The sequence below is a fragment of the Trypanosoma brucei genome, chromosome 7 (genome assembly GCF_000002445.2).
Source record: "Trypanosoma brucei brucei TREU927 chromosome 7, complete sequence".
NCBI classification, from domain to species: domain Eukaryota; phylum Euglenozoa; class Kinetoplastea; order Trypanosomatida; family Trypanosomatidae; genus Trypanosoma; species Trypanosoma brucei.
In genome coordinates this window covers 1,829,351-1,846,863 of record NC_007280.1, presented here as the reverse complement: position 1 = coordinate 1,846,863, position 17,513 = coordinate 1,829,351, and the positions used below count along the sequence as shown (strand labels likewise).

Genomic DNA, 17,513 nt, shown 5'->3' with positions numbered 1-17,513 from the left:
ATCTGTGAAACTTATTGAGATTTGGTGGTCAACCCATTTTTTTTTTTTCGCCACCGGAAACATTTCTCTTGCTTGTCCCATTCCATCCCATCCCATCCCATCCCTTTTTCTTTTTTAATTTTCCTTATTATATCATCTTTTAGTTGTTATCATTAGAGACGCAGTGGCTGCCTTGTGTTTTTATTTTCTGCTCCACTCGCACAGGCGTCCACTTTTGTGTTTTTTCCACACCTAAATAAATAAATATAAATAAATATATATATATATATATTTGTGCGTATGTACTTTTTTTATTTTAAATTTTCCGCCGTCTGGTCCTGATGGTGAGAATAAAGAGGAAAAAAGGGGAAGAGAAGGAAAGCAAAGCAAAAAAAAAAGAAATAAAAAGAAAGAGGATTCAAATAGTACTCTGTTATTCCTATTTTCCCTCTTTTATTGGTTTCAATGGAGAATTCGATATTTTGTTTCACGTCTCTGTTTCTTCCATTTTACTATTACTGTTGCTGTTATTGTTATTGTTATTATTATCATTATCATTGTTGATTCTACATGATTTCTAATTGCACTTTTTTTGTTTTTGTTAGATCGAGTTACTCACTCATTACTTCACATTTCTTTCTTTCTTTCCGTCATGTTTTGTATTGTTTTCTCATTAAAGATTTTTTTAATTATGCTACTCAATCCTCTCAGTTTCTTTTTTGTTTTTCGTTTGAATTGTTATGGGCGCTACTTTTGTAAATTTCACCCTTATATTACTTATTTTTGTTAGCTTCACCTTTCTTATTTCCTTTCAGACAATCGCCTCTTTTTTTTTTATTTGTAACCTTTACGCACAGGAAATGTGCATTCAATTTTTGTACCTATTTTTAGAACTTTAAAAGAACAAAAAAAAATCAAGAGAAAAGAGGAACTGTAAAAGGAGGAAAATTAAATGAGGAATAAAAGGAAGAAGGAAAAAAAAAGTACACGAGGGACACAAATAGGAGGGGAAAGGAAATATATATTAAATAAATATGTTGAGAGGATTAATTCAAGTACCGATTGACACATGTGAAGTAATTGTGTCGGAGGAGGTGTTTGTGTGATGTTATATGTGTTGTTGTATGTGACGGTTTCAATATTTGTACGAGTATTAGTAAGCCGTACATTTAGAGGGACAGCGCTTTTTTTCCCCCTTTTTTTCTTTTTTCTTTTTTCCTTTTCCCTTTCCTTTTGTTTGCTGAAACGATGTCATTATGGCCAGATTTTTTTTTTTTTTTTGCCTCACTTACATCGCTTTTTTTTTCTTTTTTCGTTTCCACTTTCCATAGCATGCATTATCGTGCGTGTTTCTTTTTTTTTTTTAAATTTTTTTTTTTACAACCTTTCCTACATATTATTGTGTGCATAAACGTTTTCGAAAATCGAGTAGAGATATGAATGAAAGATGCCGCCACTTTCGTGTGTGAGTGCTTTAAATTAAGGAATTGTCCCACAGCAGATCATTCACTTTTTGTGTTTCTTTTGTTCCCATCAGCATATAATTATAATAACAATAACAACAACAATAATAAAGATTGTAATAACTACTGATATTCCTTTTTCCTTTTGATTTATCTGTTCAGTTGTTGGGCTCACGCACCTGAGCGCGCGTAAGCATATATTTACATTACGTGTTTAGGAAGGATATATATATATATATATATATATATAAGAAAAAATATCAAGAAGGAAGAGCCAAGCAGAGAGTGCACGGTTTGACCGCGCTTGTCATGCCTGTCGTGAAGGGCGCGAAGGCAGCGACTGGGCGGCGTGTGACTGCAACCACCTCAACTAAAAAGACCCCCATCGCCGGTAGCGGAAATAAAGAAGTGACGAGGGAGGCACCCGCATCTAAAGGTGGGAAAACTGTTGGGGATTTGCCATCAGGAGTTGAGAATTCCCGTCAGGTGGCAGGAGCGGGAGTGAATTTAGCCAAAGCGCCATCGCCAGGTGGTGGTGAAGTGCCCGGCACCGGCCTCAAGAAAGGCGCTGCAGCAAGTCGGAAAAAGGGGACGGAAACGACTTTACGTCCGGGATTGCGACCCACAAACCACAAAACTTCAACTAAAGCATGTGAGGAGGCCAAAACGGGACGCGGCACCGATGATCCGTTAGCCCCACCAGAGCAGAAGAGGGAAATGAGGAATATCATCACCAATACTCCGAGTGAAGGCCGTGGAAGCGGCGCAGGATCTGAGCAAACGGTGGTGGGAAAAGACGGTTCAACTCAGCCAATCTCACGCTGCTCAACCATGGTCGAAGAATTGGATGGGACCTATACGGCAATAGAGCAGTTGCCTCCAATACCTCATGGGCGAGCAGGAGAAGCGGGTCCTGAGCCGACGAGTCATTTAGTTTCGGTAGGAAGCGGTAAAAATGAACGTACCAAAGGGTGTAGCGGAGTAGTGGCGTCATCTTCAGTGGTTTCAGCGGGATTAGTGGGGACAGGACCCCGTGGCAAGGGATCAAAGAATGATGCGTCAAAAAGTAAAAAAGTTCCGACTCTAAACTGTGCCGCCTCGGATAGTGATGATGATGATGATAACGATGACGATGATGATGAAGATGATGACGAAGAAGACGATGAGGAGGATGACGACGACGAGGAAGACGATGAGGAGGATGACGACGAAGAGGATGATGATGATGAGGATGATGACAATGAAGATGAAGAAGATGATGATGATGAGGAGGATGATTGTGATGATGATGGGGATGATGATTCAGACGTGTTTGATGGCGAGCACGGTCAAACTCACGGGAAAGCCAGAAATGCGAAGGCCGCAGAACTCAAGTGGATGAGGCGCCAGAAAGTTACCGTGAAGGTATCACGTGAAGGGGACCGTAATGTAAAAATTTTTTTCATTGGCCTATCTACGCGGTTCTCACAATTTCGGAGCAACATCAAGCGGCGGTTCGGCTATGAGAGAATGGGTGATTTTGATATTTATTGCATCAATGCTGCGGGTGATCACGTGGATATTGATGTTTCCAAAGACTTTAGGAATCTCGTCACGCAGTTCCTCAAGAGGTTAATGACAGAGGGAGGAAAAGAGGTCTGTGCAAGTCAAACGGTACCGAAGCCAACGTGCGCCTCTGGCCGAGGCAGTCCAAGTGCGGCAGCGAGTCCACTCTCACGCCGATTTGTGGCGAGTGAGGCACGGGCAGGTAGTGCAGCTCTAACACGCACACCCGTAATAGCGCATGAATTTCAAACGAGCGTAGAGGATGGTAGTTGTAGCAACACGACGGTGCTTCGCCTTTACGTGCGTGATTCGCACAAGATCCGGCAGCGGGAGGAGCAGCGTCGGTTGTTGGGATCTCAGATTGGTTTGCCGGATACACGCAAGCAACTCATGCCGGAGCAATCTGCAACAGAGATGCCCATGCAGGTAGAGAAGCGGGATGAGCAGGATGTCATGTCGCCTAATCCTTCTTCAAGTCATGTAAACACCGATTGTCTCACCTCCACTTTTGGTACCGTCTCGACTCAACTTAACAGAACGTCAAGTACGTTAAATCATACACTTGTAATTACTGAGGACTCAGAGCTGCAGTGGAGTAAGGTGGGTGTACTGGGCAAAGGATCCTTTGGTTGCGTGTACGAGGGTATTTCCAACGATGGTAAAATATTTGCTGTGAAGGTGCAGGATATACCATTTTCTGAAGACACGGCGGAGCTTGAAGGTGTTTTGCGCGAGATTAATCTGATGCGTTCCTTGAAGCACCCCAACATCGTGGCGTACTACGGATGCCAGACGAAAGTTCAGGAAAGTGGCGCGCGCTGCTTGGAGATATTCCTTGAGCATTGTCACGGTGGTAGCTTGACGCAGCTGCGACGGAAGTTTGAGCGAGCAAAGGAATCGTTTTCAATTTCCCTCGTGCGAACGTATACCAGACAGATACTTCAGGGTCTTTCCTATTTGCATAGTATGAAGGTTGTCCATCGCGATATTAAAAGCGACAACGTTCTTATTTCTTCCCAGGGTGAAGCAAAGCTCGCTGACTTTGGTTGTAGCAAGCGTATTGGCACAAGTGCCATGCAGGATTGTGGAAATACGGGTCCCGGTGGCCAAACATTTGTTGGAACCCCCTTTTTTATGGCACCAGAGGTTCTAAGTGGCAACGGCAATTACGGTGCCCCGGCAGATGTTTGGTCTGCGGGTTGTCTTGTGGTTGAGTTACTTGGACGCCAGCCATGGTCCATTAGCGCTAACGCCAATGCTTTTCAAGTCATGTACCAAATTTCAAAGAGTACTTCCATGCCGACGGGAGTGCCGAAGAAATGCCCCAAAATGCTGTACGATTTCTTTTCAAGGTGTTTTGAGCGTGATGTACCAAAGCGTGCCACGGCAGCGGAACTGTTGGAACATGAATGGATCAAATGTCCGGAGTCTCAGCTGGAGGAGGTGCCACCAGACGATGAGTGAGCAAAGGTGTACATGAACGGGTATATATATATATATATATATATTTGTGCATGTTTTCCCTTTCCATTTTTTTCTTTTTTTTTTTTTGCATTCAGCGTAGCTAAAATACAAGTAGATACAGCAGAGAAGCGTGTGTGTGTGTGTGTGTGTGCATGGGGAAGAGGAGCGAAAGTAAGTGCAGAAATGAGTGAGTTGTTGGATTTACTCCACGAATATATATATATATATATATATGTATACTTAAAAGAAGAAGAGAAGGGGGTTGTAGAAAAAATAAAAATAAAAAGGAAAGGAAAGGAAAAGAGGCTCACGGATCGTCGACAGTATGTTTTCTTCGCAGTTGAGGTGATATGTGGTAGCATAATGAACCTATTGGTGATTGCATATGTTTTCTTAGCTCTGCATGTTTGGCAGATTTGGTTACTCCATCATTCCACCTTTGATAAAATGAAGAAAATAAAAAAAAAAAAAGAAAGCACAAGTGGGGTAAAAAGAAGAAGAGAGAGAGGAAAAAAAAATAAAAGAAAGACCCAATGAAACAACAACAATAACATCATCGATGGCTGCGAGTGCACGGGATGGGGGCGAAAAAAAAAAAAGAAAGTCGAGTTTTTAACTTTATCATACGTGCGTTTTGCATTCACTGAATATAGTTGGTAGTATTTATATATATCTTTTACATCTTTTATATCTTTTATATGCTTCTTCCTCTTCTTCTCTTTTTATTCCCGTTTTCTTTAGGCATATGTGAGGAGGCGTATTACAATTATAAGTATTTTTGTTTATTTCGCCGATGGACTCATTGCTCGACTTACAACGGGAGATGAGCAGTGAAGGAGGAGTGGGAGGATACGCTTTGATAATTAATTAAATTTTTTTTTTTACGTTTTTACGTTCTGCTGTTCCTTCTTTTTCTGCTTTATTTATATTCCTGTGTATATTTATCCTTTCCACTCCTTTTTTGTTTTTTTAGAGATCTGCTTCATCTTTTCTCTTTAGTCTTAAATGACCTCTTTTCTTCCACTTTTCGTCTCGATTTATTTAGGTTTGCCTTTTTCCTCCTTTTCCTTTCCTTTCTTTTCTTCTCCCTTTTTTTTTGCATTTGGTAGTTTTATTCTGTCGAATGGTATTTCTGGTGTGGGTATTCACTCATTCACTCATTTATTCATCCACATATAAACACAAATATATGTTTATATTTATATTTGTGTGTATGTTTCTTTCTTTCTTTCTTTTTCTTTTGTGTTGTACCCAATTAAGGAGTGACGGGCGGTAAATGTTGATGTATAAAGGTGTTTGGAAGTGGTCATGTCGTGGTGGAATTTTATTAGTTGAGGAAAAAAGAAAAGGGGAAAACCAAAAGGAGTGAATGATCAAAGAAAAAAAGAGGAAAGATGAAAAAAAAAAAAGAAAAAAGAAAAAATAAATAAAATGAAATAAATGGCTAACCAAATAGGAGAAAGATTGAGGGAAGAAAGGAACCAGCTGCTTTGAGAAATAAAAAGAAAAAAGTGCACCCGTTCGTGTTTACATGTGCCGTACAACATCACTGTGTACAGGCGTGCATTTACTTTTTTATTTTTAAAAATCTTGTGTTTTGCATGTGTGTTTATGTGCTTGTATGTGCCTTTTTTTCTCTCTCTCTCTCTCTCTTTTTTTTTTTTCGTCTTCTCTCTCCCTGCTTTCCATCTCTATTTTTATTTTTTATTTTTAATTTTTTAAAAAGACATAGCGCTGGTGATGCGTTTATATGAATTTGGAACATGGTGATGAAACCCTAAAGGATGATGTGAACGTCGCAAATGGCGGCTACGCCCCTCATGTGTTTCTTTTTCTTTTTTTTTTCCATCTTTCCTCTTTTTTTGTTTTAAGCGCTTCAGATGTTACAAATCTGTCGTTCAATCGGCCGGGTTCCTTTCGTCTTCCTCCCGTTTCTTCATGATTTATTTATTTGTTTTGTTTATTTGCGCTTTCGTCATTTTTTTTCCTTTTTTTTCTTTTTTGGTTGTCTTTGTTTTATTTTGGCGTTTTGGTTGTTATAACTCTTTTCTATGCTCCTCTTTTTATTTTTTCTTGTCTTCGTGCATATGTTACGGCAACGAAATATATATAAAAAGCGCAACGAAAAGAAACAAACAGATAAAACAAAATAAAGAATTAAGCACAAAAGGTAGTCGTATCACCTAAGCCAAAATTAAACAGAAACAACAAAAAAAACGAAGAGAAAAAACTAAAAAAAAATATATATATATTTTGCATGTGGGATGTGTATTTCAAGTGATTAGTCACGGGTTGAAGAGGTGTTGACAACTGTGGTGCCACATCATGCTTCAGGGTTAAGTAATGTTACGCTTCCTTTTTTTTTTAAAATTTTTCTACTTCTTTTTCTTCCCCCTTTTATGGTAACAAATAGAAAAAAAATATATGAATTACGTTCACGTTTACGTTTATGTTTTCTTCCTTTTCTTTTCTTTTCTTTTGTTCCTTTTTCTTTTTTCTTTTTTTGACTTCCTCCACCCTCATTTGGTGGCTGTTGTTTGATTCCGCCTAACGTGCCACCGGCACCTTTTTCCCACTCAAAAAAAAAAAAAAAAAGAGAGAGAGAGGGAAAGTGAAAAATAAATAAATAAATAATAGTCACAAAAGGAAGAGCAACTTATTGCTTCGTAGCGAAAACACTTCTATTCTTAATTTAATCCCTTTTTCTTCTTTCCTCTTTTCCTTCCCCCTTTTATAAATATGTTCACCCGTCTATTCATTCATTTGTTCATTTTTTTGTTTGAAGAATGATTTTTCACTTTTTTTTTAAATTACTTAGTTCTACCTCTACTTTTGTCTTTCTCTCTCTCTTTATTTCTCTTCTATTTGTGTTGTCGGTAATCTTCTGCTTGGGATTGTTTGCATTGCGGTATGGCGTTGAGTTAACTTCGCACTCATAAGTAAATGCATGTAAGACGGAAACAACAAAAACAACAAAGCAATCGTAAAATAATAACAATAATAATAACAATAATAATAAAGGAAAACATGTGCTTTGGTGGCGGGGGTGGGACAAAAAAAAAAAGGAAAACCACCATCCCGCCGACAAATGAGGGCTGAGAAATCCGAGGATACGCCCCCCCCCTCCTCAGGCAAATATGCGGTTATCTTCCTTTTATTTTGCTCACTAAATTCCCATGAGCCGATTCCGTAACTTCTAATCCATATGCACCAACACACACACACACACACGCGTGGCAAAAAAAAAAACAACAACAAACAAAAAGGAAGGGTTTATTTTTTGTTTTTGGTTCTTTCACCTTGCTTCAACGCCTCCATACACTTTTTTTTTGTTGTTGTTGGATTAATCGCTCACTTCTCATTTTCATCCTTTCGTTTGTCCACCTTTTTTTTTTCATTTTTTTCTTCTTCTGAAATTGAAGTCACTTCTTTGGACTTTGATCCATTTCAAGCTCCTGAGAGGCGCACCGCTGGGATTGAAGGTGAGGTGACAGGAGGAGTGGAAAAAGTTCCAAAAGAAGAAGAGGGACGGAAGCAAAAAAGCAAAGCAAAGGGGGGGGGAAAGAAGAAAAGGGGAGAGGGAACGTAACAGCACACCCACACTCAAGTGCTGCGTACATTACCATTATTATTATTATTATTGTTGTTGTTGTTGTCTTTGAGGGTGGCACTAACATAGCGAGCGAAGTAAACATAGAAAAGATAAGGGAACGAAGGTTTATTTACGTGATAGAAGTCGTTTCCCTTCCTTAGCGATGACGCGCGTTGTTGGAGATGGGGTTCTGTCGAGGCCGCCGTTTGCATTTCTTACGGTGTCGGTAATTATCGCCGCACTCGCCACACACGCATTTGTGGAGGCATCAGTTGAGGCGACGCCACATAACCTTTCTGAACTGAATGAGCAGTTGTTCAAATCGTCCGAGTTTCTCGTGCCGAATGTTTCATCTTCCCCATGTTCGGTACATCACGGCTGTCCACATGCCTCTATGGTGTGGGCCACAGGAACCTTCACGGCCCCTGACGTACTCACGCCGGCAAGCTTCCTTGTATCAGCCAACCTCACGCTTCAGTTGAATTTGTGTTGCGGTTATAAGTTCAACGGGCGGTTGCTACGGGAACAATCTCGCTACGATACTTTCCTGTACGATCTCTTGCGGTCCACGCCGTTTCATACCTTAACTCTTGGGGAGAAGCGGAGGATGTTTCCCCGTGATAGGGTTGTTATATTTGACACTCAGCGACAGCCGCCACACCGTTACGAAAGTTCACATGTGCCTTCCGCTGAGGAGATGCAGCGGGGTAATGATGGTGATGGTGACGTAATTGTGCTTGTGACCGGTGCTGTCGGGCCTGGCATTCGTCGCGTACCGCTCCAACAGCCGCCAACAACCACTGCGTTAAATCTCCCCCTTTCGGGTCTCCGTGGGGGCTTTGACATGCCTCTCGGTTCCCGTACTGGTAATAGTAGCGTTGGTAGTGGCAGTGCTGTCGATGGTGCTGTCGGTACGTCCGCCGATATCCAGCTCAGGGTCTCTAACGTCGCAATAAAGTGCAAGTGCCCCCACACGCTGCTTGTAATGCCTGTGCTTCACGCTCGGCCAGACACACTACCACCAATATCTATAGTTGGGTTGGGATCGCATTGTGGTGTGGGACAAAAGCTCCGAAGTGTGACACCCGAAATGGATGTTAAAGGGAAGGTCCTTCGTCAGCCTGTTATACAGTTAGCCAACGGTGGGTGGGCGGCGTCTCTCACTCTACAACCGGCACTGCTTCCAGCAACACTCGTGCATTGGATTATCACAGATACCACTGCAGTAACAGGGGCAGCCAATGCTGTACTTAATGTCTCCCTGTATACCGCACTAAGAGAGGAGGTGGAAGGCTCTGGAATGGTTCAACCACAGATAACCACCAGCGGCTACTTCAGTGTCATACCGCACCATACTTACAACGTGATGGTAACAGTTTCTCGTGGCGCTGCCACGCAAACCTTAAGCGGCCTTTTCGTTTTACGGTTGCCTCTTACACTGGAAGGCAAAGCAGCGCAGTTTTCTAACGTTACACAACCTCACTTTGGCGTCGGCCGGCGCTTGCGTCTTTCACGCATCACGCGTGAAAGAGAAGAGCTGAAACAAGCGTTTGCCATGCTACCTGATGAAGGGCGCCCATCCCATACCGGGTATTGGATCCGTACACAAACCAGCGATGAGGTGCGTGGGAGCGATGGTTCACCACCCCATGTACCCCACAACCCATTCTCCGAAGCGTTTGTTTGGTACCCGCTTACCGTTGGCCGCAACGTACTGTCGTACTACGTGCGTGACATGGACGAGGTGTGTGAGCCGGTGCTACTGGAGATGCAGGAGTTGTGGGCGGTCCAGGCATTGCTACTGGAGCCGGTCACTTCTCCAGTTACAGTTTGTGATGACAGGATTTCGCTAGAGGCGTTTGAGCTTAGAGGGCTGTTAGAGACGATGCGGTCTCGGCAGCGGATGCTTATACGTCTCGCGGGGGATTTGCCATGGGAAGATTTGGCCCGGTCGGGTGGTACACAGGAGGTTGTAGAGGGGCACTTTAAGTGCACTGAAAGCGGCGTTGGCCCCTGTCGGATCGCTACGGGAATGGGAGGCAGCCACTTCGGTGTATTGCAGATGTTGAAGCGGGGGGTAGCGGAGCTGATGTGGGTCGTGCGTGTTGAAGTGGATACTTCATATCTACAGCACATCGAGCAACTGCGGCAACGTCAGGGAAGTGATGTTGTTGATGATGACAATGATAATGAGGGACCATTTGGAGGCTTTCTCGATCCCTCGCTTTCACGTGTTATCTCTTCTGATGGGAGGCTCACAGTTATTGAGGTACGCTCGCCGTCGGTCCTCATTGTGCGCCGAATGTCTGCTTTGCCTAGAAGGGTTGACGTCAAACTACCGATGCATGAACGTCGGTTGACCGTTCGTCCTCCGCATCCTGTAATTGGTCAGCATGAGGAAAGCTTAGATGAGAGGGATAAAGACACAGATATACAGATTACGGGCCGGTGGGTTGTCAACCCTCCAATCAGCTTGATATCCGTCGACGAGACTTACGCCGCGGAACTGAACACATCCGCTGTACCCAACATTCGGCAAGTGCTACCAGAGGGGACGCTACAGTTCATAGCGGAGGATCCGGGAGAAGCGGTGCAGGATAAGTTACTAGCTGCCCCTTATACATCACGCTGTCCCCCACGCGTTGTAGAGTACATTGTTTCTCTCGTTGCCGTCCCTGCACCACCTGTCGCGCCAGAGTTCGTGCCGGTGTACACGGAGGACGGTTGTGTTGCGCTGTCACCGCCACGGGAACCACAGAAGGATGAGGAGGTTCGCTGGGACATCCGCCCCTGCCAAGAGGCCTCAGCTCCACCATATTTCTCCAAGGAAAAACAGAAAGTAGATTTGACGAAGGGGTATAATGGCTCGGCTGATGCTTTAGTGGTTGTATGTGGTGTCGAGGTGGACCGGTGGTGTGAAGCCATGTGGAGTGCACGCAATTTGGTGGGGAGTGTTACACAAACGTTTTCGCTGCGACGCTGTCAGCGACCACCACATCTGCTGTTTCATAAATTCAGCGGTGGGGATAGACGTGGTAGTGGGTCACCCATTGATACGCTTGCGTTGCCTTCTGTGGAGTGGCTGGATGGTGGTATCACAACAGGCGATGAGAGCCAACATACCGTTACTCGCAGTGGCGACAACAGTAACACCACTGACGAAACTATGGTGCATCACGAGGCACAACCGCGTTATTTCGCGCGTCGCGTCATCCCTATCGCAGGGTACGCTGCTGCGGTTCACTACACTTTCAACTATTCCGGTTCACAAGGAGATTACGAGGTGGATTTCGCTTACGAACATGATGCTGCCCATCAGCTGCACGTGACGGCAAGTCACTTTGCACGGACAGGGCTTGCGGTAAGTGACGATAGAAGTGGGAAGAGTGACGAACCCAATACCTTCACCGATCCCGACGATAGCGCCGCTGCCACCACTGCTGGACCGTTGCTGCTTCGCCGCTTCGTCCGCCCACCCACTGTTGGTGTCAGTGGCTCGCACGAACACGGCTCCAATGGGAAGGATAACAATGAAGGTATATTTAGTGACGAAGCAGCGTACTGGGAGATGGAAAGACACCACCGCGATTACAACATTGATCGTGAATGTGATGCCCGCTTTTCACACAACAACTCGCAGACAGGACAATATATGCAGCTTCATGGGCTCAGTAACAGCTCGAACTACCCGTTTCAGTATAATGTACGACTGTCTTTAGCTGCCGTTGCCGCAGCGGCTGAACTGCCTTCTCGGAAGGGCGCTGCTGCAGAGTTTGCGCGCCGTGGAATGTGTCTTTCGCGGCCCGGGAATATTTCGTTTCTTGCCCTCAACCCACGTGGTTTGGTGGATGTGATTGGTGTGCGCGACATCGCGTTCTGCGAATCCACTTTTAACTTTTCTCGTCATCCGTGGCTCCACACAAAATACCACTACGACTTTACATGGACGTGTGAAAATACTGCTACTGGGCGGTCCAGCACTGACAGCAATACTGCTGATGGCGTGATGATGGTGGAGAAGCGCAGCCCAACGTTTTCAATTCTGTATCAAGGTTCAGCGGGTGCTACTCCGTGCAAACTCACAGTGTACAATGCACTAACCGAAACTTTGGAGTCCGAGACATTTATGCTAAAGCGTGTACATCCGGCGCCCGTAACTTTGAACTTCAGTGTGTTGAGCGACAATTGGGCCCCTGGTAACTGCCCGATGCGGCGCTCTGGACGACAGAGTAATTCCTTTGGGTCCCAATCACGCACAACAGCAGGAAAAGAAGGTGGAGAACCGCTGGGTAAGCACCAAAGCTCGGCAGCCGGAATGAGAACACATTGGATTGTAGGGAAGCGTGCCGTTTTGCATGTTGACGCTCCAGCTGATGGTCGCACATCGCAGTGGCGGGCAGTTACTGTCGTGCCGGCGGAAACCACCTCAGTCGGTACGCAGCGGCTTTTGGATTCGATACAGATTATCCCGCTGCGTCAACCGCACCCCCGTGCGATCCTTCGCGGTGCCGGTGGTGCGACTGTCCTTCTGAATAACATTCGAGTTCCAGGAATGTACACGTTGTCTCACCAGCACCTTGATCCTGTCCATCCCAACGTGTGCCCCAACGTCACCGTCACCGAAACTTTGCATGTGACACACGCACGAGTGTTGGAGAATGAGTTGACTGTATGTGGGGACACGGCTGTACTCACCGCGGCCCCACTACCACAAGCCATTAATTGTAGCTTTACTACGAGGTGGGAAGTGGTGTCAGTGCAAACGGCGGACAACATTACGCTGACAGACGAGACGAACTTTAGTGGTATTAAGTTTGAGGATGTTAGCAGTCCCCACACTGTGGTGAAGGGGCTTCCGTTTGGTATTGTCACCGTACGCTGGTCCGTATATGCCAGCGCACGCACAACGGATGACGATGAACGAAGGCAGAAGGGTCAACCTGGTATTTTGGTGGATTATGACACGGTGCGGCTGCTGGTTTTAACGGAAAACCTTCGCACAACTCGCCTTGTGACATTGTCGAGTAGTGTTGAGATGCTCATCACGGGCTCAACATTAGGCTGGGTGCTCGTAGAGCCCGCTGACCGTAGGGCGTCAGCTTTACTGTCAGCTCGCGATCCAACCTTACGAGTCGGTCGCGTCTATAAAAATCAGACTACAAGCGGTATTGGTGGCGGAGGGAACAATAGTGGAAGGTCGGAAGATGCACCGGAGGAGACAGCCTTATTCGTGGGGAATCTTCCGGTTGGCACCACCCATTTGCAGTATGAGCTTCACGCATCACCTCGGTTGTTTGGGGCTATGCTGAGGAAACGTTGCCCATTTGTACAACAGCGACTGCTGACAATTGAGCGTGTTTCTGCATTTCTCTCAGTGAATACCACACTAGATCACGAATGCGACGCGTACTCTGGACGCGGTCGCTTTTCTATCTGCCTTCATGCGGAAGGTATTAAACCAGCAAGCTCCTCTAATGCTGTAGCGGCCCAGGAGAAGCCCTCGTCGTCGAATTTGGGTGTGCACCTTGTCGCACCCGGTGACTTTGAGAATTCTATTAAGAGTAGTGCTGAGCGGCTTACGGCCAGTGGCTGCTCGTTACCATGGTGGGTTGCACGCACCACGCGCTGGTCCGACATCAAGGTTGATAACTCAAGACAGTGCATTTCCTTTACTGTCATAGCAACAGAACATCACTTGCAGTCGAAAGAGGTATCGCATCACCTTTTCCTCGCCCAGGAGCACCTCAGCATGTCACAACCATGCCATCACACTGGGGGGGATTTTGTACCGAGCGAAGTGATTGAGGGGGCTTCTACCTGGAGCGTTGGTGGGTCGGCTGAGGATTCGTCATGGTTTCGCTTCCGCTCCCGTCCTGCTGCTGAGGCATCTGATGGGCTGTCAAAATTTTTGCCTTTTATGAACCCCTCCACCCTCGTGCGTGAGGATCGGGCAATGCGGCCATTGCTTGGTCAGCTGGGCGTTGCTGATATTGTTGCCTCCGAGTTGGATATTAGTGAAAGGACGTATATGCACTGGGAGAGGAGCAATGCGACAGACAGGGGGGCGGGAATGAAGAATGGTAGCAGGTCGGTGGACGTCGTCTTTCACTTGGACCGAAGTCAGCCAGGGCGCATGGCGAGTTTTCTTCACGCCACGTCTTCACATCCATATGCTGGTCAAAAGGGAGAAGGTAGTCACGATCACCATCAGGAGCGGGAGGTGATGGAGAGCTTCCTTGCCAAATGTGTCCGTGGTACACTGCGCGGGTCGGAGGTGCTTACGTATTGGACTGAGGTCAACCATCCTGACGGGGCCGCGGGGGGGACTGCCCCCGAGTGGGAAGAGTACGTTCGCCACGTGGGCGGCGCTGAGGTGACATGCGAACCACTTTTTGCTTCGCTCGAGCAGCTTCTTAGACTTCCTGATGATACGGAATCCACTCTGCGTTCTCGGCGTGCCAGCTTCGTTCCTTCGAAGGAACAGAAGTTTGTGTCTCAGGAGGTGGTCGAACAGCAACTAAAAGCGCTACGAGAGGAATTCCGTCTCACGCGTGAGGGTATTGACGTGACGGGGTTGCGACCAGAAGTGCAGCAGGCGCTCGCCCGCCGAAGAATAACAAAGAGTCAACTTGATGAGATCGAAAAAGCACGACGGGAAAAGGCTGAAAAAGATCGGCAGCATGCTCAGCAGCAACAACAACTGGTGCTCACTGCGGCAACTGCTGCCATGACAGCGGAGGAGCGCTTCGTGGCCGCTGCACGTTTGTACGAGGGCGTAACGGGTGAGGGTGTGTACGCCATCCGAGTTAAGTTACCTTACTACGCTTCATTCTCGGTTCCCCACAACTTATTTCTTCGGACGGCTCTACACAAGGATTTGATATGTGGAACAAACATTTCAGTCACATCCACTGCGCCCGCTTCGCTCGTGCTGTTTTCCCGTGTTGAGGTAATGGACGAACCGCCAGCGGTGGGGGCGTCGCCACCAGCGATTAAGCAGTGCGAGGTTGAGGGGCGAGTTCCGACCATTTTTATTAATGTAAGCGGCACAAGGTTCGTTAGTGGAGGCGCGTTTCCTCCGCAGAATGTTTTGTTAGAGGAGCTGCAGAATCCTGATGTCATAGAGGAGGGCGGTGGCCCAGAGGGCTCTACGGCAGGCGTGGGCCTCGCCTCTTGTTTGGCACAGATGCGTGCCGGGATGGATGTGAGCGTTGATTCTGCGACACGCAAGCATTTGCGGCTGCAGCTGTCTCCTTGCCCTTCGTTTCAGATGCTGAGTCCGATTGAGTACAACGAGCAGCAGGAAAGTGGGCAGCTGTTGAAGCGGCTTCAACTTCCCCGACTGCTCCGCATCACAATGCGTGATGCCCTTGTACAAGATAGTCACACCCAAGGGCGGACCACTATTTCGTTTGTGGTGGAGGTTCGACCTACGTTGGCGCTGCTGCACCTGCGATCACTACCCTCTCAAGGTGATTCCCTTCCGGTGGTTTGGGCGGCAACGGGAAGGAAACGCCCCCTGCTATTGTGTGAGGCTGATATGCGACGTAAAGGCGTGGAGCTCGGTGTTGAACTCATTGGGGACACTTGGAACGAACACGTGGGTGAAGATGAAGAGGGTGCTGCCAATCCGGGTGACTACGGTTACAGTTCTGATGATTACGATGCTGATGATGACAGTAATGCACCAATCGTCGAAGGATCGGGCGGATGGGCTGTTGTTAATGCTGGGTCTTCGTTGAACACGAGACGGTTGCGACCGGGGCAAAGCGAGGGACGGAGCCGTGCGGGCGTTGGAAAGCGCAAGCGTTCTCCACATAGTGTGGCGTTACTGAACAGTTTCAGCATTGTGGAGCATCACAGTTTTGACAGTGTCCACCACCTGTTTCTGCAGCAAGGTGGCGTTTACCGTTCCCATTTTGTCAGTTACTTTTTCTCTGAGGTTCTTAAGGACCCCGGGAACGGACAACAACAGCGGCTCATCTATCGCTACAATGACACATTCATCGGTGTACGCATTACTTCTGAGCGAAACATGCAGAAGGATACATTGAGCAGCGGAACGCATGACAAGTATTACATGGGTGCTTCGCTTGTAGTGGACGATGGTACCAACTTGCTTCCCCCAATTCGTCCCTTCAGTACTATTGAGGAGATTCTCTTCGCTGTTCCTGGCATAGCCACAGAGTGCCAAGGCTGTCTACTTGCCGACAGCACATTCTTTGTTGCGGGTGATCTCACTGGTCTGTGGTCGTCGCCATCCATGCTACAAACACGGTATTTGCAGTCGTCACAGCCTGCTAGGTCTACGTTCTCTGCCCCGCTTCGGATCCCATTCTATGACGCGGCGGTTGTGCCTCGTGAGTGGCGCTTCACGACCATGTGCCCTACCGCTGCTTTAGTGGCTCTCCGCTCCCTATGGCATAGTTGGAATAACCAGGGCGTTCAACCCTTCTTGGTTATGGAGCTGGTGGTGTATAGTTTGCGTGATATGCTTGGTGGGGAGGTACCGCTCGCGCGTCGGCCTGCCGCCATACTCACCAGCGTTTCCGTGCCTTTAGGGCATCTGCTGAAGCAAACGCATGTTAAAACGGCACAGGGGGAGGAGATGATACCGGAGATTATGTTTAACGTTAACACGTCTGCGGCGGCTCGGGCTTACGCGATGATGGCAGCCGATTTTGTTCGTTACGGCCGGGCGCACGTACATAGCGTGCACGATTACGTACGTGATGAGCCCCAAAGCGGCGGAGCGCTCGCAGTGAATGGTTCCGTGTTCCTGAAAGTATGTGTTCCTGCCATTCCACACTCGTCAACGAGGGGAGATGGGACCCCTTCGCAGGTAAACCTCGACCCGCAGTGTTCCGTAGTCAGTTTTACTCACAGCCTTCTTCTTATGGAAGAGCCGTATGCTGGGGCTCCGTACGCGAGTTGGTATCGAATCTTGTGGGGGCTCATATATTACCCACTGCTTCTTTTACATCATGTGGTTACAGCTGTTGTGGGCTACGCTGCGCTTCAGCAATTGCCAGTGAGACGTTTGCTCCTTCTCCGCAGTCCGCAGGACCTTCATACGGCAAGCATAGGACTAACTACCATGTTGTTTGTGGCTTTACTGTTCTTGTGCCCGTTAGTGGAATGGCTCTGGGTGTCATTGGTTCTCTCGTTGTGGGCATTTGTGCTGTATCATGAGCGGCGGTTGGCAACTGCCATTGTAATGATTATACACGGGCTTCTGTGGACCTTCATTTTGTAGTTACTTTGACTCAATATTGTTGGGTGATTGCGTAGGTGGCCTAGTTTGAGTGCTTTCGTCTTTGCAGGTTAGGCAGATTCCGGCAACGAAGGACTGAAAGGGGAAGTACCAAAGGGAAAAGGTGACGTTAACGTTAATTGTGTGGTGGAGCGCTTTGGAATGGGGCTGTATGTTTGTGTGAGTGTGCACTTGCCACACCTACTCTTTGTCTGGT

General features: G+C 46.9%; 2 protein-coding genes across 2 annotated transcripts, besides 26 other annotated features; both read left to right on the top strand.

Moving 5' to 3' along the window:
• Window positions 1–17,513: part of a sequence feature (sequence corresponds to BAC RPCI93-15M23) that runs on past both edges of the window.
• Window positions 76–104: a microsatellite.
• Window positions 236–271: a microsatellite.
• Window positions 326–391: a sequence feature (T-rich).
• Window positions 489–541: a microsatellite.
• Window positions 877–997: a sequence feature (T-rich).
• Window positions 1,163–1,221: a sequence feature (A-rich).
• Window positions 1,333–1,359: a sequence feature (AT_rich).
• Window positions 1,520–1,565: a microsatellite.
• Window positions 1,666–1,692: a microsatellite.
• On the top strand, window positions 1,752–4,451 carry Tb927.7.6680 (protein kinase, putative; the record flags this gene model as incomplete). The annotated part of the gene is made up of 1 exon (XM_841195.1): window positions 1,752–4,451. The coding sequence occupies one exon, from the start codon at window positions 1,752–1,754 to the stop codon at window positions 4,449–4,451; it is 2,700 nt and encodes an 899-aa protein (XP_846288.1).
• Window positions 2,554–2,733: a microsatellite.
• Window positions 4,473–4,495: a microsatellite.
• Window positions 4,582–4,602: a microsatellite.
• Window positions 4,664–4,690: a microsatellite.
• Window positions 4,896–4,980: a sequence feature (T-rich).
• Window positions 5,311–5,335: a sequence feature (AT_rich).
• Window positions 5,503–5,547: a sequence feature (A-rich).
• Window positions 5,827–5,883: a sequence feature (T-rich).
• Window positions 6,079–6,156: a sequence feature (GA-rich).
• Window positions 6,277–6,320: a sequence feature (A-rich).
• Window positions 6,394–6,531: a sequence feature (A-rich).
• Window positions 6,683–6,706: a sequence feature (AT_rich).
• Window positions 6,904–6,956: a sequence feature (A-rich).
• Window positions 7,030–7,085: a sequence feature (T-rich).
• Window positions 7,439–7,470: a microsatellite.
• Window positions 8,070–8,105: a microsatellite.
• On the top strand, window positions 8,207–17,299 carry Tb927.7.6670 (hypothetical protein, conserved; the record flags this gene model as incomplete). The annotated part of the gene is made up of 1 exon (XM_841194.1): window positions 8,207–17,299. One exon carries the CDS (start codon window positions 8,207–8,209, stop codon window positions 17,297–17,299), a length of 9,093 nt encoding a protein of 3,030 aa, XP_846287.1.